The sequence below is a fragment of the Electrona antarctica genome, assembly GCF_951216825.1.
Source record: "Electrona antarctica genome assembly, chromosome: 16".
NCBI classification, from domain to species: Eukaryota; Metazoa; Chordata; class Actinopteri; order Myctophiformes; family Myctophidae; genus Electrona; species Electrona antarctica.
Genome location: NC_136797.1, coordinates 2,424,660 through 2,449,228, shown reverse-complemented (window position 1 = coordinate 2,449,228; position 24,569 = coordinate 2,424,660). Strand labels below are relative to the sequence as shown.

The window sequence follows — 24,569 nt, the reverse complement described above, 5'->3', positions numbered from 1 at the left end:
ACAAATTATTTTGGTTGTTTTTTTTTGCAACTGAATGGCTGGAAAATGGAAATGAAGAGTTTACATAGTACACATAGTACATGCATATACACCTCCCCTAATGATTATATCTGGTTTCAGTATTTATTTATGGTGTATTGTCTCTATTATTAAGGTTATTGTAGCAGTCAATTTATATTGGGGGTCGGGAGGGGGCGGGGCGGGGGTCCCGAGACATTGCCAAAGCATTTCCGGGGGTCCCCGGCCAAAAACGTTGAGAATAGAAGAGTTAGGACATTGAGGGGGCAGAAACCGAGCGCTCAAACGCTGTTCATGCAGCCTGAACTGAGACAAGCTGGAGTTGGAAATACATTGTTTTCAACGAGGGCGGCACAAACAAGAGCTATTTTAAGCATGTGTGCAACATGACAACTGTTTTAAAGTATTGTACAGTAACAACTAAAGTCTCTGTAATGTTTATGTGGTACTATTACTACAAAACGATCTAAAATAAAGGGATTTAAGGTCATTAAAGCTGGGCTGTTGCCTGATGAGTCCAGTGCATTGCATGGCATGGAAAGGAGTGGCGTTTAGCATTTCTTCCTCTCGTCCACCCTACAGCGGGCGTGTCTACGTTCCGAGCCTCCTCCTTCTACCTGGTGGTCCATGCTGCGTCTCTGGGCGTGACGCTGAAGGTCCAGATTCTGCCCATCATGCAGCTCTACGTCACCGCAGACCCCCGGCACAGGGGCCACACCCGGGGTACGTTACACTGTCTGTAGACCACCCACCCACTGGCACAGGGGCCACACCCGGGGTACGTTACACTGTCTGTAGACCACTGGCACAGGGGCCACACCCGGGGTACGTTACACTGTCTGTAGACCACCCACCCACTGGCACAGGGGCCACACCCGGGGTACGTTACACTGTCTGTAGACCACCCACCCACTGGCACAGGGGCCACACCCGGGGTACGTTACACTGTCTGTAGACCACCCACCCACTGGCACAGGGGCCACACCCGGGGTACGTTACACTGTCTGTAGACCACCCACCCACTGGCACAGGGGCCACACCCGGGGTACGTTACACTGTCTGTAGACCACCCACCCACTGGCACAGGGGCCACACCCGGGGTACGTTACACTGTCTGTAGACCACCCACCCACTGGCACAGGGGCCACACCCGGGGTACGTTACACTGTCTGTAGACCACCCACCCACTGGCACAGGGGCCACACCCGCGGTATGTTTATATTGATTGAATATTTATTAACAGTTTGCAGAATTACGGGGGCCAGTTTCGAATTGCAGCCGTCCGTATAGGTGCCCTTTGAGAGTGGTTTGAAGGAGTCAAGGGATTTGCAGTCTTTGCGGTATCAATAAGCTTTGGGCTTATCGAGTACCCGGTATCGATAAGCTTTGGGCTTATCGAGTACCCGGTATCGATAAGCTTTGGGCTTATCGAGTACCCGGTATCAATAAGCTTTGGGCTTATCGAGTACCCGGTATCGATAAGCTTTGGGCTTATCGAGTACCCACTACCCAGTATCAATAAGCTTTGGGCTTATCAAGCCTGTTATGGAGCATAGCGGCCCATGACGTCATGTTTAAACAATCAAGACAAGAGGCGATCAAGAAATAAATGTAATCATCCACGCTGGCACAAACATGTGGGTCTAAAAGTGTATTGACCAGCACTGTCCGGGTTTTGGCCTCACCCGTGGTCCAGGCACATGTGTGTCTGGGTCCTTTTCCATGTTTAGTTAGGGCTAGTTAACGACATGTGTGACCAAACTGCAAAATAAATGCTTACCAATCGCTTTCTTCACAAATGTGTTCATAAAGGTGTCTATCATCACCTTTCAAGTTATTCCTACCCAGCGTGCGTGCGTGCGTGCGTGCGTGCGTGCGTGCGTGCGTGCGTGCGTGCGTGCGGCCGTGCGTGCGTGCGTGTGTGCGACCGTGTAAGGAACTTCAGCGGTTACCAGGGTGATAAACTAGATTATAATTAGCTTTAATTAAATGTGTGGTTAATTGTTTCTTTAGGTCTGTGTGGGAACTTCAACTCCAACCAGGGCGATGACTTCATGACCCTGGGCGGAGTCACGGAGGGCACGGCCGCCGGATTCGTCAACAGCTGGAAGCGACTCGCCACGTGTGGCGACGTCAAGACGCACTTCGCCGACCCCTGTAGTCTGAGTCTAGAGAAAGGTAGGACAGCGCCCCCTGTAGTCTGAGTCTAGAGAAAGGTACAGGATCCATTGCAGAAGCACTTGCACTACAATTTACAATTTAGGGTTAATCCAGAGCTCTGGATTAAGAGCATCTGATGAATGCCTACATTGTGCCATCCGTAAGACCGTAACACTCTGAGTTAGATGTGCTAAACATCGTTAACATTCACTGTTTCTACGTGTTTGTGTGGAGCGTTGTCCCGGCGTTTTTAGTGAAGGTACCTCCAACGCAGGGAAGCTGGAGGTACCTTCACTAAAAACGCCGGGACAGCGCTCCACACGTCCCAAACTCTTCTCCCTTCTGGCTCAAAAACTATGGAATGCACTTCCCATCACAGTCAGAACTGCAGCCTCACTCCCAATCTTCCGCCGTAGTCTGAAAACCCACCTCTTCAGACTCCACCATGGCCCGTAGCACTTGCCCTAGCCTAGCCCCTTAGATAGCACATTATGTAGACTTAGATAGTATTTTAAACAGACTTATAGCTTGTTACGTAGACAGCTCTAGAATTGCACTTTATGTAGTCATAGCACTTTATAGTACACATGTATAATATATTATATAGTATAGTATGTTTAGTTTACATAGATACTCCACTGTTACGTTCTTAGTTTACGCATGATTCATGATAACTACTTTTAATATATGTGATGTATACCATGCTTTTGTTATTGCTTAATGTAAGTCGCTCTGGATTAAGAGCGTCTGCTAAATGCCTAAATTGTAAATGTAATTGTAAATTGTTTTATTGTGAGCGCCAGCAGTCTAATCAATTTAATAGTTAAAGGACAGCTTTAGTTTTTTTCAACCAAGGTTCAGCTTTTAGGTTGTTATTAGACAAAGTAAAAGGTTAGTGTTATTTCTTTTTTTTTCATTTGCTGCTTTCTTTCGTTTTAGCGACTTTAGCTATTTTTTAAACAAGGGGCTAAATACGTCCTTTTTTGCAAACTTTTACGGCGATTTCTTTATTAATATTTACTATAGTCCTACTAGACCCCAGGACATTACATCTGGCCACAGAAGATTACAGGTTCTACTGAATGTGAAGGAGGCCTACTGGGGGGAAGCCACACTGTGTGTCATATGCTCAATGTGTGTCACATTCAATAGATCACGTGATCTTTTGTGGCCAGATGTAATTTCTTGGGGTCTAGTAGGACTATAGTAAATAATAAAACACTCATCTTTTACTTTCTCTAATAACAACCTAAAACATGAACCTTGGTTGAAAAAAAACTAAAGTTGTCCTCTTTAAGAAAGACAGCTGATATACAATTAAATTAATTAATTTATCATTAAAGTACAATTTATAGTCTCTATTTTTATGTAAATGATGTAAGGTGTGTTCATTTTATAGTCTCTATTATTATGTAAATGATGTAAGGTGTGTTCATTTATAGTCTCTATTATTATGTAAATGATGTAAGGTGTGTTCATTTATAGTCTCTATTATTATGTAAATTATGTAAGGTGTGTTCATTTTATAGTCTCTATTATTATGTAAATGATGTAAGGTGTGTTCATTTATAGTCTCTATTATTATGTAAATGATGTAAGGTGTGTTCATTTTATTTTTCCTGTATTTTTCTTACAGAGAGGTACGCGCAGCACTGGTGCGCTCTGCTGAGCGACCAGCAGGGGGCGTTTGCTCCGTGTCACTCAGAGATCAGTCCTGACTCCTATAGAGATGTAAGTGATGTGGTGCAGTGTTGTTTTTGGCAGCAAATTTAGATTTTAGTTTTAGTCGTAGTCTCTTGAATAGTTTTCATTTAGTTTTAGTCACATTTTAGTCACCTGGAATGTTTTAGTGTTTAGTCTAGTTTTAGTCACTGACTAAAACAGCGCAGCGCGACACGTTGTAGATCGGCTATTTTCAACAAGTGTAAAATCAGTCATTACGACGGCATCAAGGACCCGCCTAAACACATTTTAGTCGACTAAATCAAATGTAGAATTAGTCGACTAAAATCTTATGATATTTCAATATGAATATATATCAATATGAATTCCAATATGGCTGAACATCATGTGACACATGATGTTCAGCCATATATTGGAATGACTTTGGGCCTCTTTCTTACCTCCTTTCAGAGGTCTTTCTTACCTCCTTTCAGAGGTCTTTCTTACCTCCTTTCAGAGGTCTTTCTTACCTCCTTTCAGAGGTCTTACCAATAATGAAGGCTCCTTAAAATTAATTAGTATCATTGGTAACCAGTGTTGTTTTCGTCGACTAATACTATGACGAAAAATATTCGTCGACTCCCTTTTTTCACAGACGAAAACTACATAAAAACGAACTAACTAGCGTGTAGATCGGCTATTTTCAGCATACAACCAAGTGTAAAATGACTCATACTGGATCTCTTGTCCACTAGTTCCTTCCTAACATTATAGTCTAGTTTTTATTTGTTGACGAAATTGTCAGTATATTTAGTCTTAGTTTTAGTCATCATGGCTTAGTTTTTAATTAGTTTTCATGTCGTTTTTGTCAGTGAAAAAAGGGAGTCGACGAGCATTTTTCGTCATAGTTTTAGTCGACAAAATCAACACTGCGTGTAACTGCATGTTGTTGTTGTTTACGTTGACAGAATGTTGTTGTTGTTGTTTACGTTACAGAACTGCCTCTACGACACGTGTAACTGTGAGAAGAGCGAGGACTGCATGTGTGCCGTGATGTCTTCCTACGTTCAGGCCTGCTCTGCTGCCGGAGTCCATCTGGCAGTTTGGAGACGCTCTGTGTGTGGTGAGTACCTACTGTACACACTGTACACACTGTACCTACTGTTAGAGTCCATCTGGCAGTTTGGAGACGCTCTGTGTGTGGTGAGTACCTACTGTACCTACTGTACACACTGTACCTACTGTTAGAGTCCATCTGGCAGGGTGGAGACGCTCTGTGTGTGGTGAGTACCTACTGTTAGAGTCCATCTGGCAGGGTGGAGACGCTCTGTGTGTGGTGAGTACCTACTGTTAGAGTCCATCTGGCAGGGTGGAGACGCTCTGTGTGTGGTGAGTACCTACTGTTAGAGTCCATCTGGCAGGGTGGAGACGCTCTGTGTGTGGTGAGTACCTACTGTTAGAGTCCATCTGGCAGTTTGGAGACGCTCTGTGTGTGGTGAGTACCTACTGTTAGAGTCCATCTGGCAGGGTGGAGACGCTCTGTGTGTGGTGAGTACCTACTGTTAGAGTCCATCTGGCAGGGTGGAGACGCTCTGTGTGTGGTGAGTACCTACTGTTAGAGTCCATCTGGCAGGGTGGAGACGCTCTGTGTGTGGTGAGTACCTACTGTTAGAGTCCATCTGGCAGGGTGGAGACGCTCTGTGTGTGGTGAGTACCTACTGTTAGAGTCCATCTGGCAGGGTGGAGACGCTCTGTGTGTGGTGAGTACCTACTGTTAGAGTCCATCTGGCAGGGTGGAGACGCTCTGTGTGTGGTGAGTACCTACTGTTAGAGTCCATCTGGCAGGGTGGAGACGCTCTGTGTGTGGTGAGTACCTACTGTTAGAGTCCATCTGGCAGGGTGGAGACGCTCTGTGTGTGGTGAGTACCTACTGTTAGAGTCCATCTGGCAGTTTGGAGACGCTCTGTGTGTGGTGAGTACCTACTGTTAGAGTCCATCTGGCAGGGTGGAGACGCTCTGTGTGTGGTGAGTACCTACTGTACCTACTGTTAGAGTCCATCTGGCAGGGTGGAGACGCTCTGTGTGTGGTGAGTACCTACTGTTAGAGTCCATCTGGCAGGGTGGAGACGCTCTGTGTGTGGTGAGTACCTACTGTTAGAGTCCATCTGGCAGGGTGGAGACGCTCTGTGTGTGGTGAGTACCTACTGTTAGAGTCCATCTGGCAGTTTGGAGACGCTCTGTGTGTGGTGAGTACCTACTGTTAGAGTCCATCTGGCAGGGTGGAGACGCTCTGTGTGTGGTGAGTACCTACTGTTAGAGTCCATCTGGCAGGGTGGAGACGCTCTGTGTGTGGTGAGTACCTACTGTTAGAGTCCATCTGGCAGGGTGGAGACGCTCTGTGTGTGGTGAGTACCTACTGTTAGAGTCCATCTGGCAGGGTGGAGACGCTCTGTGTGTGGTGAGTACCTACTGTTAGAGTCCATCTGGCAGGGTGGAGACGCTCTGTGTGTGGTGAGTACCTACTGTTAGAGTCCATCTGGCAGTTTGGAGACGCTCTGTGTGTGGTGAGTACCTACTGTTAGAGTCCATCTGGCAGTTTGGAGACGCTCTGTGTGTGGTGAGTACCTACTGTTAGAGTCCATCTGGCAGGGTGGAGACGCTCTGTGTGTGGTGAGAATACGTAAGGGATAATATCTGGCTAGGTGGTCGTTGTCGGGAGATAATTCACCTTCAGGAAATTGGTGGTTAAACTCCCTGAAGCCAGGAAGGGGACTAGTGGACAAGAGATCCAGAATAAGTCATTTTACAATCGGTTGCATGCTGAAAATAGCCGAGCGCGTCGCGCGTTGTGAGCTTGTAGATCTGCTATTTTCAGCATGCATCCAAGTATAAACTGACTTGTGTCTTTTACTGATACTGTATCTCTTGTCCACTAGTCCCTTCCTAACATTTTAGTCTAGTTTGTATTATTTGTTGACGAAATTGTCAGTAGCTTAGTTTTTGTAATTTAGTATTTTTCAGTGAAAAAAGGTAACTACGGTACTATAAGGTAGTCGACGAACATTTATTTTTGGTCATAATAATTAGTCAAACTAATTCAACCCCTGATTGGTTGTTCTGGGTTTAGGCAAGTACGTGACGTCCTGCCCCAGCACCATGGTCTACAGCTACAGCGTCCCATCGGCCAGGAGGACGTGCCGCTGCCTGGGAGGGTCCGACCCCACCTGCTCCGTGGCCCCCCCCTCCCCCACGGACGGCTGCGTCTGCCCCGAGGGGAGCTATCTGGACGACGGGGGTAAATGCGTGCCCCCCACGGGCTGCCCCTGCTACGACCGGGGGGGCAGCACGCTGCTGCCCGGGGAGGTGCTGGTCAACAAGGACGGTATCACCTGGTACGTACCAGGATTAACTAGCCTGGCTAATAAGCCAGACTAATATCACACAACACTGTCGCGGTATATTAGTCTGGGCTGGCTCCACTTGGATTTCATTTCCCGGGGGGCGGGTTCAAACATTTTCTCTTTGACGCAATTGGTCAGAGCTACTGTCAGTCAAAGGTCTCAAGCATTGAACGTCACTGTACCAAAGCCCGCCCATATTGCATACCGTGTCCCGATTGGCCCGACCTGTTCTCGGTTGTAGGAAAGAGGCGTGCTACTGAGCCTCGCCAGACCCTAACCCTAATATTTTTTTTTGCCAACGGCTGATTGGGTCTGGTTTATTAACCAGGCTAAGGATTAACACCCATTCTGACCTGAGACCAGATCTAATGACAGTTTTCTGAAAAACCCTTTGTTTCTATATGAGAAAAAGAGGTTGCGCATCAGCAATGGTTTTCAGTGGAGTGCCAAACCCAAATCCAATATACATAAAAAAATAGGATTTTTTAAAGAAATTCCAAAAGGTAGCACATCCAAAAATTAAACAAACGGCGGACAAAGTACTCACATTTCCATTTCTTTATTGGCACACACCAAAAAGGAACGCTTACGCGTTTCGGCTATGCAGCCTTCATCAGAGCATGATGTATGTTTCTATGTCAGTGGTTCTCAACCTTTTTCATGTCAAGGACTCCCAGAATTATCTGTATTTGGCCTGAAAATATGTTGTTCCAGGGTATCTTCAGCACCTGTACGATGGGACGACTCATTGTATTGTATTGTATTGTATTGTATTGTGTGTGTTTCCTCAGCTCCTGTACGATGGGACGACTCATTGTATTGTATTGTATTGTATTGTATTGTGTGTGTTTCCTCAGCTCCTGTACGATGGGACGACTCATTGTATTGTATTGTATTTTGTGTGTTTCCTCAGCACCTGTACGATGGGACGACTCATTGTATTGTATTGTATTGTGTGTGTTTCCTCAGCACCTGTACGATGGGACGACTCATTGTATTGTATTGTATTTTGTGTGTTTCCTCAGCACCTGTACGATGGGACGTCTCATTGTATTGTATTGTATTGTATTGTGTGTGTTTCCTCAGCACCTGTACGATGGGACGTCTCATTGTATTGTATTGTATTGTGTGTGTTTCCTCAGCTCCTGTACGATGGGACGACTCATTGTATTGTGTTTATGTGTGTGTGTTTCCTCAGCACCTGTACGATGGGACGACTCATTGTATTGTATTGTGTTTATGTGTGTGTGTTTCCTCAGCACCTGTACGATGGGACGTCTCATTGTATTGTATTGTATTGTATTGTGTGTGTTTCCTCAGCACCTGTACGATGGGACGTCTCATTGTATTGTATTGTGTGTGTTTCCTCAGCACCTGTACGATGGGACGTCTCATTGTATTGTATTGTATTGTATTGTGTGTGTTTCCTCAGCACCTGTACGATGGGACGTCTCATTGTATTGTATTGTGTGTGTTTCCTCAGCACCTGTACGATGGGACGTCTCATTGTATTGTATTGTGTTTATGTGTGTGTGTTTCCTCAGCACCTGTACGATGGGACGTCTCATTGTATTGTATTGTGTTTATGTGTGTGTGTTTCCTCAGCACCTGTACGATGGGACGTCTCATTGTATTGTATTGTGTTTATGTGTGTGTGTTTCCTCAGCACCTGTACGATGGGACGTCTCATTGTATTGTATTGTATGTGTGTGTGTGTTTCCTCAGCACCTGTACGATGGGACGTCTCATTGTATTGTATTGTATTGTGTGTGTTTCCTCAGCACCTGTACGATGGGACGACTCATTGTATTGTATTTTGTGTGTTTCCTCAGCACCTGTACGATGGGACGTCTCATTGTATTGTATTGTATTGTATGTGTGTGTGTGTTTCCTCAGCACCTGTACGATGGGACGTCTCATTGTATTGTATTGTATTGTGTGTGTGTGTTTCCTCAGCACCTGTACGATGGGACGTCTCATTGTATTGTATTGTATTGTGTGTGTTTCCTCAGCACCTGTACGATGGGACGTCTCATTGTATTGTATTGTATTGTATTGTGTGTGTTTCCTCAGCACCTGTACGATGGGACGTCTCATTGCATTGTATTGTATTGTATTGTGTGTGTTTCCTCAGCACCTGTACGATGGGACGACTCATTGTATTGTGTTTATGTGTGTGTTTCCTCAGCACCTGTACGATGGGACGACTCATTGTATTGTGTTTATGTGTGTGTTTCCTCAGCACCTGTACGATGGGACGTCTCATTGTATTGTATTGTATTGTATTGTGTGTGTTTCCTCAGCACCTGTACGATGGGACGTCTCATTGTATTGTATTGTATTGTGTGTGTTTCCTCAGCACCTGTACGATGGGACGTCTCATTGTATTGTATTGTGTGTGTTTCCTCAGCACCTGTACGATGGGACGACTCATTGTATTGTATTGTATTTTGTGTGTTTCCTCAGCACCTGTACGATGGGACGTCTCATTGTAATGTATTGTATTGTGTGTGTTTCCTCAGCACCTGTACGATGGGACGTCTCATTGTATTGTATTGTGTGTGTTTCCTCAGCACCTGTACGATGGGACGACTCATTGTATTGTGTTTATGTGTGTGTGTTTCCTCAGCACCTGTACGATGGGACGTCTCATTGTATTGTGTTTATGTGTGTGTGTTTCCTCAGCACCTGTACGATGGGACGTCTCAGCTGCCTGGGAGACCATGGCAACGTCATGCTGTCAGCTGGTCAAGGTAAATGTTCCTCTTTACAGCTCCACGTGCACATTGTGCTCTGACGTTAACACATAATAATATGTGTCCACATTTGACTGAGGGGCTGCCATTGGATTTGTTTAGAATTTCCGTTTGTTCATGTCATGTGAAAGCAGGGAATCACAGCTTCAAATTGACATATTGGTTGTTCAGTTTGACCCACCAGTTTTGGAGATATGGCTTATAGAGTAATGTCTTGCAGAGAAACAGCGAGTTGAGAAAACAGGCTTGAAAGGTTCACTTCTGTGGACTCTAACATTTACACCTAGCTACATGTCTAAGCATTCATTTCATATTTACATGTCTTCTGTGGACTCTAACATTACACCTAGCTACATGTTTAAGCATTTATTTCATATTTACATGTCTTCTGTGGTCTCTAACATTACACCTAGCTACATGTTTAAGCATTTATTTCATATTTACATGTCTTCTGTGGACTCTAACATTTACACCTAGCTACATATTTAAGCATTTATTTCATATTTACATGTTGATTTCAGCTCTGACACTTTTTTCAGACATGCTCTAGTATGTGAAGAGTCTGCCTGTGCTATTATGTGCTATTATGTATTATGTGCTCATTTAAAAAAATGAGTGAAAAGCTGGAATTTGCGCGATGGCAGTCTCTCAGTCAAAGTATTTATTTAAAGACCTGTAAGCCTCACACAAAGCCATCTCAGATCGTGACAAATCATGACAACAAACACAATATTTTGGGCCGAATGTTGTCATGACTGTTGTTGAAAGGGGGCGGGACTGGAGACGCTCCATCCAGTCAACCAATCAAAGGTGTGTTTTTGTACCACTACCCAGCATGCATCTCTCCCATGGTGTTCTTCAACTGCTCCGGAGTTGGTCCTGGACCTGAATGTCAGCAGAGCTGCCAGACTCTGGACATGGACTGTGTACGTACACGCACGCACGCACGCACGCACGCACGCACGCACGCACGCACGCACGCACGCACGCACGCACGCACGCACGCACGCACGATTTCGGAGACTCCCGCGATTAATTGGAAAACCGATTAATCGGCGGCATCCCTAGTGTGTGTGTGTGTAATAAGTTATGTTAATGACCCCCAGGTGAGGACAGAGTGTGTGTGTGTGTGTGTGTGTGTGTGTGTGTGTGTGTGTGTGTGTGTGTGTGTGTGTGTGTGTGTGTGTGTGTGTGTGTGTGTGTGTGTGTGTGTGTGTGTGTGTGTGTGTGTGTGTGTGTAATAAGTTATGTTAATGACCCCCAGGTGAGGACAGAGTGCGTGTGTGTGTGTGTGTGTGTGTGTGTGTGTGTGTGTGTGTGTGTGTGTGTGTGTGTGTGTGTGTGTGTGTGTGTGTGTGTGTGTGTGTGTGTGTGTGTGTGTGTGTGTGTGTGTGTGTGTGTGTGTGTGTGTGTAATAAGTTATGTTAATGACCCCCAGGTGAGCACAGAGTGTGTGTGTGTGTGTAATAAGTTATGTCAATGACCCCCAGGTGAGGACAGAGTGTGTGTGTGTGTGTGTGTGTAATAAGTTATGTTAATGACCCCCAGGTGAGCACAGAGTGTGTGTGTGTGTGTGTGTGTGTAATAAGTTATGTCAATGACCCCCAGGTGAGGACAGAGTGTGTGTGTGTGTGTGTGTGTAATAAGTTATGTCAATGACCCCCAGGTGAGGACAGAGTGTGTGTGTGTGTGTGTGTGTGTAATAAGTTATGTTAATGACCCCCAGGTGAGCACAGAGTGTGTGTGTGTGTGTGTGTGTGTGTGTGTGTGTAATAAGTTATGTTAATGACCCCCAGGTGAGCACAGAGTGTGTGTGTGTGTGTGTGTGTGTGTGTGTGTAATAAGTTATGTTAATGACCCCCAGGTGAGCACAGAGTGTGTGTGTGTGTGTGTGTGTGTGTAATAAGTTATGTTAATGACCCCCAGGTGAGCACAGAGTGTGTGTGTGTGTGTGTGTGTGTGTGTGTGTGTGTAATAAGTTATGTTAATGACCCCCAGGTGAGCACAGAGTGTGTGTGTGTGTGTGTGTGTGTGTAATAAGTTATGTTAATGACCCCCAGGTGAGCACAGAGTGTGTGTGTGTGTGTGTGTGTGTAATAAGTTATGTCAATGACCCCCAGGTGAGGACAGAGTGTGTGTGTGTGTGTGTGTGTAATAAGTTATGTTAATGACCCCCAGGTGAGCACAGAGTGTGTGTGTGTGTGTGTGTGTGTGTAATAAGTTATGTTAATGACCCCCAGGTGAGCACAGAGTGTGTGTGTGTGTGTGTGTGTGTGTAATAAGTTATGTTAATGACCCCCAGGTGAGCACAGAGTGTGTGTGTGTGTGTGTGTAATAAGTTATGTTAATGACCCCCAGGTGAGGACAGAGTGTGTGTGTGTGTGTGTGTGTGTGTAATAAGTTATGTTAATGACCCCCAGGTGAGGACGGAGTGTGTCCCTGGGTGTGTGTGTCCGTCCGGCCTGGTGATGGACGGGAGAGGAGGCTGCGTCAGGCCAGAGGTGTGTCCGTGCTTCTACAACGGCGCCCCCTATCAGCCTGGAGCCAGCATCAAGGTGGACTGTAACACCTGGTGAGTTAACACTTCTTATGCCGCCGGCGGGGAATTCTTCCAAAATAAAAGGCGCTTAGAGTGCCAGGAAGATGAGGAAGATTGTACTCTGAAAATCCACGCCTTCTGTCCCCCCCCCCCATGCTGAAGTCAGAAATTAAGACATTGTTATTATTATTATCTCCCTGCAGTACCTGTAAGGACCACAGGTGGCAGTGTTCCATATTATTATTATCTCCCTGCAGTACCTGTAGGGACCACAGGTGGCAGTGTTCCATATTATTATTATCTCCCTGCAGTACCTGTAGGGACCACAGGTGGCAGTGTTCCATATTATTATTATCTCCCTGCAGTACCTGTAAGGACCACAGGTGGCAGTGTTCCATATTATTATTATCTCCCTGCAGTACCTGTAGGGACCACAGGTGGCAGTGTTCCAGCGCCCCGTGCTTCGGGACATGCTCGGTGTACGGCGACGGACATTACATCACCTTTGACGGGAAACGCTACAACTTCGAGGGAAGCTGTGAATACACTCTGACACAGGTGTGTGTGTGTGTGTGTGTGTGTGTGTGTGTGTGTGTGTGTGTGTGTGTGTGTGTGTGTGTGTGTGTGTGTGTGTGTGTGTGTGTGTGTGTGTGTGTGTGTGTGTGTGTGTGTGTGTGTGTGTGTGTGTGTGTGTGTGTGTGTGGTTATTACAGTTTAGTTTTCGTCACATACACAGCTTAGCTTAGTAGGCCTATAGCCTACTGCAGGCTTTTTGACTAGATTTAGAAGATTATTTTTATGGAGAAATCATTTAACATGCATCTCAATGGGAGACAGTTTGCCCTCGCAGCTAGTGGGTGGGGCTTAATTAGTGAAGGGCTAATTATAATGCGTGAATTCACACAATTATAATGTCTGTTTTGCAAATTGCAATGGCTCTCCCCATTCTCCCCTAAATGACTGTGGACTCCCATCTGAAATATATTTTTGTGTGAGCTTGCTTGCACCCTGAGGGTGTGTAAACACAACAACAAATAATAAATGGCCAGTTTCGAAACGAGTGTTGAAATATAGCCACTTTTGGACTTACTTTTATACTTAAGTACATTTTACACCGGGTACTTTTTGTACTTAAGTACATTTAATTTGAGGTACTTTTATACTTCTACTTAAGTAAAATATTGTTGTACTTTTTCCACCACTGCTCTGATGTCCTCTGTTGTCCCCTGATGTCCTCTGTTGTCCCCTGATGTCCTCTGTTGTCCCCTGATGTCCTCTGTTGTCCCCTGATGTCCTCTGTTGTCCCCTGATGTCCTCTGTTGTCCCCTGATGTCCTCTGTTGTCCCCTGATGTCCTCTGTTGTCCTGTGTTGTCCTCTGATGTCCTGTGTTGTCCCCTGATGTCCTCTGTTGTCCTCTGTTGTCCTGTGTTGTCCCCTGATGTCCTGTGTTGTCCTGTGATGTCCTGTGTTGTCCTGTGTTGTCCTGTGTTGTCCTGTGTTGTCCCCTGATGTCCTCTGTTGTCCCCTGATGTCCTCTGTTGTCCCCTGATGTCCTCTGTTGTCCCCTGATGTCCTCTGTTGTCCTGTGTTGTCCTCTGATGTCCTGTGTTGTCCCCTGATGTCCTCTGTTGTCCTCTGTTGTCCTGTGTTGTCCCCTGATGTCCTGTGTTGTCCTGTGATGTCCTGTGTTGTCCTGTGTTGTCCTGTGTTGTCCTGTGTTGTCCCCTGATGTCCTCTGTTGTCCTGTGATGTCCTGTGTTGTCCTGTGATGTCCTGTGTTGTCCTGTGTTGTCCCCTGATGTCCTCTGTTGTCCTGTGATGTCCTGTGTTGTCCTGTGTTGTCCCCTGATGTCCTGTGTTGTCCCCTGATGTCCTCTGTTGTCCTCTGTTGTCCTGTGTTGTCCCCTGATGTCCTCTGTTGTCCTCTGTTGTCCTGTGTTGTCCTGTGTTGTCCTCTGATGTCCTCTGATGTCCTCTGATGTCCTCTGATGTCCTGTGTTGTCCTGTGTTGTCCTCTGATGTCCCCTGATGTCCTGTGTTGTCCCCTGATGTCCTCTGTTGTCCTCTGTTGTCCTGTGTTGTCCTGTGTTGTCCTCTGATGTCCTGTGTTGTCCTCTGATGTCCCCTGATGTCCTGTATTGTCCTCTGATGTCCTCTGTTGTCCCCTGATGTCCTGTGTTGTCCTGTGTTGTCCTGTATTGTCCTGTGTTGTCCTCTGATGTCCTGTGTTGTCCTGTGTTGTCCCCTGATGTCCTGTGTTGTCCTGTATTGTCCTGTGTTGTCCTCTGATGTCCTGTGTTGTCCTGTGTTGTCCCCTGATGTCCTGTATTGTCCTGTGTTGTCCTGTATTGTCCTGTGTTGTCCTCTGATGTCCTGTGTTGTCCTCTGATGTTCTCTGTTGTCCCCTGATGTCCCCTGATGTCCTGTATTGTCCTCTGATGTCCTCTGTTGTCCCCTGATGTCCTGTGTTGTCCTGTGTTGTCCTCCAGGACTACTGTGGCGGTCAGCAGGGCCTGTAATGCTCTCTATTGTCCTCTGTTGTCCCCTGATGTCCTCTGTTGTCCTCTGTTGTCCTCCAGGACTACTGTGGCGGTCAGCAGCCCAACGGCAGCTTCAGGGTGATCACGGAGAACGTCCCGTGTGGAACCACAGGAACCACCTGCTCCAAGTCCATCAGGATCTTCCTGGGGGTAAAGAATCACACCTTTAACACAATCAGTGCCGGAAGTCCTTCAAAATAGGAGCTCTGGGGTGCCGGAACAACATGGCCGCTTTTACTCGGAAACCCACGACCCGGAAACAATCCACTAAAAAAAGTTGACTTTACATAGCTAGCTTACATTGCGATAATTTTAGTTTATACGATATATGATCCAAAAAGCGTTCATATTTTGCGGGAGAGACGGATGAGGAGCAGAAATGAAGCGCCAGTATATCAATCCGTTCAACACCACGGAGAGCGCCCTGGATTAGGAGAGACGAGTCATTCTTTCCGACCGCGCTAACGGCTAAGTCAATGGTAAGCTAACAATTGCCTAGAGTGTAGCATACGGTAGCCGAAAGGCGAACTGACAAATAAAAATAGGAAAAAATTCAGAATATTCTTATCTCGCCCCGTATCATTGAGGATGCGCTAAGACGTCCTCACACGTCGGATGTACGTGTCGATTGGGACCCCTAGGACGTGTGGCGACGTCCTACGGACAGAAACGGTTAAGGCCTGACATCGAAATTTAAAAAATGACTTAGTTCTAAATCATGAAAGATTTCTGTTTCTCAATATTTCATGTCAATGTCCCCAAAAATTCTATGTAATTGGCCGCCGACCCCTATCTGAAAATATGTTGTTCCAGGGACAAAGATTTGTCCCTTTGAAGCAAAGATTTGAGCTAAAACCGTTCACTCTGAAAGAATATATATTCAAAGATTTGTGCCACATTTTCACGATTTTTCAAAAATAGCAGACCTGCTATTTTTCAACAGCTAAAGCATAACATAATGCTTAAAACACCAAAAGGGGTTCCCATTCTGAATGGGGTAAATAAATACATACATAAAGTAAATGAATAGCAGCAGCAGAGTCTCCCGTTGTGTCGTGTTGTATTTGTGTCCTCAATAGGACTCCGAGTCTCCCATTGGCCATATTCAGACAGCGGCCATCTTGCCAGCAAGGTGCTACCTAGGTGACACTTCCCATAGGCAGCCCATTCATCCAATCAGAAAGGTCCTATCTAAGTGTATTAAACAACATCAAACTCACCAACATTGCAGCTGTACGAAAAGCTGGACGAGAACCCCAATTGGTGTTTTAAACATTATGTTATACTTTAGCTATTGAAAAATAGCAGATCTACAAGCTCATAGCGCGCCACCGAGTGGCGCGCTACGAGCTTGTAGGTCTGCTATTTTTGAAACATCATGAAAATGTGGTACAAATCTTTGAATATATATTCTTTCAGAGCGAACGTTTTTAACTCAAATCTTTGCTTCTGAGGGGTTCCTGGAACAACATATTTTCAGATGGGGGGGTTGGAGGCCAATTACATATCATTTTTGGGGTCCTTGACATGAAATATTGAGCACCACTGATACAGAAACATGAGGTATTTCAGAAAATTGTCATGATTCAGAAGACATATTTTAAATGTTGACGTCAGGCCTAAATGGGTTAATGAGGTTAAACCAGCCCCTCTGGTGTAACATTGCTACGTCGCACGGTGTTGTGTTTCTGTTTGTGTCCTCGTAGGACTCTGAGCTGCAGCTAACGGTGTTGTGTTTCTGTTTGTGTCCTCGTAGGACTCTGAGCTGCAGCTAACGGTGTTGTGTTTCTGTTTGTGTCCTCGTAGGACTCTGAGCTGCAGCTAACGGTGTTGTGTTTCTGTTTGTGTCCTCGTAGGACTCTGAGCTGCAGCTAACGGTGTTGTGTTTCTGTTTGTGTCCTCGTAGGACTCTGAGCTGCAGCTAACGGTGTTGTGTTTCTGTTTGTGTCCTCGTAGGACTCTGAGCTGCAGCTAACGGTGTTGTGTTTCTGTTTGTGTCCTCGTAGGACTCTGAGCTGCAGCTAACGGTGTTGTGTTTCTGTTTGTGTCCTCGTAGGACTCTGAGCTGCAGCTAACGGTGTTGTGTTTCTGTTTGTGTCCTCGTAGGACTCTGAGCTGCAGCTAACGGTGTTGTGTTTCTGTTTGTGTCCTCGTAGGACTCTGAGCTGCAGCTAACGGTGTTGTGTTTCTGTTTGTGTCCTCGTAGGACTCTGAGCTGCAGCTAACGGTGTTGTGTTTCTGTTTGTGTCCTCGTAGGACTCTGAGCTGCAGCTAACGGTGTTGTGTTTCTGTTTGTGTCCTCGTAGGACTCTGAGCTGCAGCTAACGGTGTTGTGTTTCTGTTTGTGTCCTCGTAGGACTCTGAGCTGCAGCTAACGGTGTTGTGTTTCTGTTTGTGTCCTCGTAGGACTCTGAGCTGCAGCTAACGGTGTTGTGTTTCTGTTTGTGTCCTCGTAGGACTCTGAGCTGCAGCTAACGGTGTTGTGTTTCTGTTTGTGTCCTCGTAGGACTCTGAGCTGCAGCTAACGGTGTTGTGTTTCTGTTTGTGTCCTCGTAGGACTCTGAGCTGCAGCTAACGGTGTTGTGTTTCTGTTTGTGTCCTCGTAGGACTCTGAGCTGCAGCTAACGGTGTTGTGTTTCTGTTTGTGTCCTCGTAGGACTCTGAGCTGGAGCTAACGGAGGACAGCTACCAGCTGGTCCACGGCGGGGGGGCGGGGGGCCACGCGGTGCCGTTCCACGTCAGCTCCGCCGGGATCTACCTGGTGGTGGAGACCCAGAACGGCCTGGTCCTCATGTGGGACAAGAAGACCAGCATCTTCATCAAGGTCTCTCCAACGTACAAGGTACAATATAGACCAGCATCTTCATCTCTCTAACATACAAGGTACAATATAGACCAGCATCTTCATCTCTCTAACATACTGTACATGGTACAATATAGACCAGCATCTTCATCTCTCTAACATACATGGTACAATATAGACCAGCATCTTCATCTCTCTAACATACATGGTACAATATAGACCAGCATCTTCATCTCTCTAACATACATGGTACAATATAGACCAGCATCTTCATCTCTCTAACATACATGGTACAATATAGACCAGCATCAACATCTCTCTAACATACAAGGTACAATATAGACCAGCATCTTCATCTCTCTAGCATACATGGTACAATATAGACCAGCATCTTCATCTCTCTAACATACATGGTACAATATAGACCAGCATCTTCATCTCTCTAATATACATGGTACAATATAGACCAGCATCACCATCTCTCTAACATACATGGTACAATATAGACCAGCATCACCATCTCTCTAACATACATGGTACAATATAGACCAGCATCACCATCTAGCCGTGCTTCAAACGAGCATGATGGAACGCCTAATCAAAACAATAAACATCAGCTGCTCTCGTTCTCCCGAAGAGCGAGCGCAGCCGGCCGGGTGGCTAGGCTAGTAGGCTAGCGATGTTCCTAGAGGGACATTTTAGGTCGTAGTGGCAACATTTGTGTCATTACAAATACTAGACTTGTACGTGCCTGTTGGCCTAGTGTCTAATTGGGAATGATGCAACTTGGGAACCTAATAATACCCGTTGTCAACGTGTCATAGCACCCGTTTTAACTGTCTGTCTGTCTGTCTGTATCTGTCTGTCTGTTTCCCACATGGAGATCTCTGTATCTGCCTGTCTGTTTCCCACATGGAGATCTCTGTATCTGCCTGTCTGTGTCCCACATGGAGATCTCTGTATCTGCCAGTCTGTTTCCCACATGGAGATCTCTGTATCTGCCTGTCTGTGTCCCACATGGAGATCTCTGTATCTGCCTGTCTGTTTCCCACATGGAGATCTCTGTATCTGCCTGTCTGTTTCCCACATGGAGATCTCTGTATCTGCCTGTCTGTTTCCCACATGGAGATCTCTGTATCTGCCAGTCTGTTTCCCACATGGAGATCTCTGTATCTGTCTGTTTCCCACATGGAGATCTCTGTATCTGCCAGTCTGTTTCCCACATGGAGATCTCTGTATCTGCCTGTCTGTGTCCCACATGGAGATCTCTGTATCTGCCTGTCTGTGTCCCACATGGAGATCTCTGTATCTGCCTGTCTGTTTCCCACATGGAGATCTCTGTATCTGCCTGTCTGTTTCCCACATGGAGATCTCTGTATCTGCCTGTCTGTTTCCCACATGGAGATCTCTGTATCTACCTGTCTGTGTCCCACATGGAGATCTCTGTATCTGCCTGTCTGTGTCCCACATGGAGATCTCTGTATCTGCCTGTCTGTTTCCCACATGGAGATCTCTGTATCTGCCAGTCTGTTTCCCACATGGAGATCTCTGTATCTGTCTGTTTCCCACATGGAGATCTCTGTATCTGCCAGTCTGTTTCCCACATGGAGATCTCTGTATCTGCCTGTCTGTGTCCCACATGGAGATCTCTGTATCTGCCTGTCTGTGTCCCACATGGAGATCTCTGTATCTGCCTGTCTGTTTCCCACATGGAGATCTCTGTATCTGCCTGTCTGTTTCCCACATGGAGATCTCTGTATCTGCCTGTCTGTTTCCCACATGGAGATCTCTGTATCTACCTGTCTGTGTCCCACATGGAGATCTCTGTATCTGCCTGTCTGTGTCCCACATGGAGATCTCTGTATCTGCCTGTCTGTTTCCCACATGGAGATCTCTGTATCTGCCTGTCTGTGTCCCACATGGAGATCTCTGTATCTGTCTGTCTGTTTCCCACATGGAGATCTCTGTATCTGCCTGTCTGTTTCCCACATGGAGATCTCTGTATCTGCCTGTCTGTTTCCCACATGGAGATCTCTGGATCTGCCTGTCTGTGTCCCACATGGAGATCTCTGGATCTGCCTGTCTGTGTCCCACATGGAGATCTCTGTATCTGCCTGTCTGTTTCCCACATGGAGATCTCTGTATCTGCCTGTCTGTTTCCCACATGGAGATCTCTGTATCTGCCAGTCTGTTTCCCACATGGAGATCTCTGTATCTGCCTGTCTGTTTCCCACATGGAGATCTCTGTATCTGTCTGTCTGTTTCCCACATGGAGATCTCTGTATCTGCCTGTCTGTTTCCCACATGGAGATCTCTGTATCTGCCTGTCTGTGTCCCACATGGAGATCTCTGTATCTGCCTGTCTGTTTCCCACATGGAGATCTCTGTATCTGCCTGTCTGTTTCCCACATGGAGATCTCTGTATCTGCCTGTCTGTGTCCCACATGGAGATCTCTGTATCTGCCTGTCTGTTTCCCACATGGAGATCTCTGGATCTGCCTGTCTGTGTCCCACATGGAGATCTCTGGATCTGCCTGTCTGTGTCCCACATGGAGATCTCTGTATCTGCCTGTCTGTTTCCCACATGGAGATCTCTGTATCTGCCTGTCTGTTTCCCACATGGAGATCTCTGTATCTGCCAGTCTGTTTCCCACATGGAGATCTCTGTATCTGCCTGTCTGTTTCCCACATGGAGATCTCTGTATCTGTCTGTCTGTTTCCCACATGGAGATCTCTGTATCTGCCTGTCTGTTTCCCACATGGAGATCTCTGTATCTGCCTGTCTGTGTCCCACATGGAGATCTCTGTATCTGCCTGTCTGTTTCCCACATGGAGATCTCTGTATCTGCCTGTCTGTTTCCCACATGGAGATCTCTGTATCTGCCTGTCTGTTTCCCACATGGAGATCTCTGTATCTGCCTGTCTGTTTCCCACATGGAGATCTCTGTATCTGCCTGTCTGTTTCCCACATGGAGATCTCTGTATCTGCCAGTCTGCCTGTGTGTGAAGAGTGCAAACGGACTGTGGCCACATTTACATGCAGACATTAATTCGGAATGAATGGATTCATTCCAGTCATCAGAATAAAGATGCCCATGTAAACACCTCAATTGGATAGAATATCCCATTCCCATGTAAACACCTCAATTGGATAGAATATCCCATTCCCATGTAAACACCTCAATTGGATAGAATATCCCATCCCCATGTAAACACCTCAATTGGATAGAATATCCCATTCCCATGTAGACACCTCAATTGGATAGAATATCCCATTCCCATGTAAACACCTCAATTGGATAGAATATCCCATTCCGAATTAATTTTCATTCCGGTCTGGAGGGGTGGTGGTATATACCGTTTGAATCGCTATAGATCACCATATAAACACGTTATTCCGAATGCTACTGGGAGTTTGGAATACATGTATTTATGCCCTGCATGTCCAAGCAGGGATGGCCATTTGGAGACATTTTATGTGCGCAACAAATGCGCTATTTTACCCATTAGACAAATACAAATACACCATAATAAAATGTGCTATTTACAAACCCATCGGTGAATTACAGTGCCATTGCCAATTGCAGTGTATGGGTGTATGGATGCTGTGTTCTTTAGTTCTGGGTTGTTTTGGGTGGAGGTCGCGTGTGGTTGCAGGGACTGCGCTTCAAAATATATTTTTTATTTTATTTTATCAGATAATAGCTGTTAGTGTTTGTCGGTTATTCATTTCTTAAGGGGTAACGGTTATGGGTTGGCCATCTCTATAGTCCAAAGTTATATTCAGAATGAATGCTTTGGTCGTGTAAACAATGAGAGGAATAGGAATACTTGTATTCAGGTTCCATGTAAACAGTTGGGTATGAATCTCTGTTCGGAATGAATTCATTCATTCTGAGTACATGTTGTGCATCACCAGCTCAGTGGCCTTGTGGTTAGAGTGTCCGCCCTGAAACTGGTAGGTCGGGGTTCAATCCCCGGCCGGGGACTGTAAAAATGGGACCCAATGTCTCCCTGCTTGGCACTCGGCATCAATGGGTTGGATTGGGGGGGTCAAATCTACTAATCAAATGATTCCCGAGCGCGGCACGGCTGCAGCTCACCGCTCCTTGGGTGCGGCGAACAGATTTCACTGCGGTAACGTGTGTGACAAATCGTTTGACTTTGACTTTGATCGTGTAACCGAGGCCACTGAAAAGTGTACTGGTTAAGTAATCAATTGGCAGGTGTGGGGTTGCCATGGCAATCAATTGTTGAGGCAGAGGCTGGAAGTTGCACAGGTGAGGGGATTTAGGCTGATTAGGCCCACTGGTAGAGCCAATGTGGTGGTTCTGGAGAACCGTGGGTCCGACCGACTCGATACCCTGTGGGGGTGTGGAACGTGCATTACAACTGAACACACACAGAGACGTGGCACATTTACAGTTACACTCCCTTCAGGGAGGCTTCGCCTCGGTGGTTAAACTCCCTGTCGGTGAATTATCTCCCGATAATGACCACCTAGCCAGATATTATCCCGCTTATTACATGGCTAACTAAGATAAATTAATACATTGACCCAAAACACAACAAAAAAAGTATTCCATAAGTTCGCGCTGGCTGCGTCTGCAGCTGCAGGGCTGAAGCACTGTCGGAAAACAAGGAAGTGAGTTGATCAAATAGAATCCATTTTCGGGTCCTGCATTTTTAAGAGCAATGTTTAGCTGTAAATGACATTGTGTGTCACTAGTGTGTGTGTGTGTGTTTACATGGCTGTCATGTTGGAAACAGCAGTAAATCAAGCGGGCGCAGCCGTGCAGCTGGTGCTCAGAGGGTTTGATTAGGCAGCGGTCTGTTCTACAGCGGAGCGGTCATTATCGACACATAATTCACCGCTGAATTAAGCGATTGACCAATCAGAATCAAGCATTCAACCAAGCCATGTAATAAAGTCAGAAAGACCTCACAGACACTGTAGTGTTAAATGTGACCAGATTTGACTGAGAGACTGCCATCGCGCAAACTCCAGCTTTTTTTTTTCCAAAATGGGTTAATAGCACAAGCAGACTCTTCACATACTAGAGCATGTCTGAAATAAATGCTTAAACATGTAGCTAGGTGTAATGTTAGAGTCCACATAAGACATGTAAATATGAAATAAATGCTTAAACATGTAGCTAGGTGTAATGTTAGAGTCCACAGAAGACATGTAAATATGAAATAAATGCTTAAACATGTAGCTAGGTGTAATGTTAGAGTCCACAGAAGACATGTAAATATGAAATAAATGCTTAAACATGTAGCTAGGTGTAATGTTAGAGTCCACAGAAGACATGTAAATATGAAATAAATGCTTAAACATGTAGCTAGGTGTAATGTTAGAGTCCACATAAGACATGTAAATATGAAATAAATGCTTAAACATGTAGCTAGGTGTAATGTTAGAGTCCACATAAGACATGTAAATATGAAATAAATGCTTAAACATGTAGCTAGGTGTAATGTTAGAGTCCACAGAAGACATGTAAATATGAAATAAATGCTTAAACATGTAGCTAGGTGTAATGTTAGAGACCACAGAAGACATGTAAATATGAAATAAATGCTTAAACATGTAGCTAGGTGTAATGTTAGAGACCACAGAAGACATGTAAATATGAAATAAATGCTTAAACATGTAGCTAGGTGTAATGTTAGAGACCACAGAAGACATGTAAATATGAAATAAATGCTTAAACATGTATAGCTAGGTGTAATGTTAGAGACCACAGAAGACATGTAAATATGAAATAAATGCTTAAACATGTATAGCTAGGTGTAATGTTAGAGACCACAGAAGACATGGAAATATGAAATAAATGCTTAAACATGTAGCTAGGTGTAATGTTAGAGTCCACAGAAGACATGTAAATATGAAATAAATGCTTAAACATGTAGCTAGGTGTAATGTTAGAGTCCACAGAAGACATGTAAATATGAAATAAATGCTTAAACATGTAGCTAGGTGTAATGTTAGAGTCCACAGAAGACATGTAAATATGAAATAAATGCTTAAACATGTAGCTAGGTGTAATGTTAGAGTCCACAGAAGACATGTAAATATGAAATAAATGCTTAAACATGTAGCTAGGTGTAATGTTAGAGTCCACAGAAGACATGTAAATATGAAATAAATGCTTAAACATGTAGCTAGGTGTAATGTTAGAGTCCACAGAAGACATGTAAATATGAAATAAATGCTTAAACATGTAGCTAGGTGTAATGTTAGAGTCCACAGAAGACATGTAAATATGAAATAAATGCTTAAACATGTAGCTAGGTGTAATGTTAGAGTCCACATAAGACATGTAAATATGAAATAAATGCTTAAACATGTAGCTAGGTGTAATGTTAGAGTCCACATAAGACATGTAAATATGAAATAAATGCTTAAACATGTAGCTAGGTGTAATGTTAGAGTCCACAGAAGACATGTAAATATGAAATAAATGCTTAAACATGTAGCTAGGTGTAATGTTAGAGACCACAGAAGACATGTAAATATGAAATAAATGCTTAAACATGTATAGCTAGGTGTAATGTTAGAGACCACAGAAGACATGTAAATATGAAATAAATGCTTAAACATGTATAGCTAGGTGTAATGTTAGAGACCACAGAAGACATGGAAATATGAAATAAATGCTTAAACATGTAGCTAGGTGTAATGT

At 45.1% G+C, this 24,569-nt stretch overlaps 1 protein-coding gene across 1 annotated transcript in view; it reads left to right on the top strand.

Annotated features, from left to right (window-relative positions):
- The window catches only part of LOC306940280 (mucin-2-like), a gene marked incomplete at both ends in the record, with an annotated part of 62,084 nt that overhangs the window by 26,942 nt on the left and 10,573 nt on the right, over positions 1-24,569 (top strand). Inside the window, 11 exons of the mRNA XM_079525302.1 lie at positions 601-741; positions 2,032-2,196; positions 3,815-3,909; positions 4,837-4,963; positions 6,968-7,232; positions 9,927-9,994; positions 10,832-10,923; positions 12,418-12,569; positions 12,956-13,094; positions 15,117-15,227; positions 17,734-17,919. Of these exons, the coding sequence (XP_079381428.1) occupies positions 601-741; positions 2,032-2,196; positions 3,815-3,909; positions 4,837-4,963; positions 6,968-7,232; positions 9,927-9,994; positions 10,832-10,923; positions 12,418-12,569; positions 12,956-13,094; positions 15,117-15,227; positions 17,734-17,919 (1,541 nt within the window). The remainder of the gene's footprint in view (positions 1-600; positions 742-2,031; positions 2,197-3,814; positions 3,910-4,836; positions 4,964-6,967; positions 7,233-9,926; positions 9,995-10,831; positions 10,924-12,417; positions 12,570-12,955; positions 13,095-15,116; positions 15,228-17,733; positions 17,920-24,569) is intronic.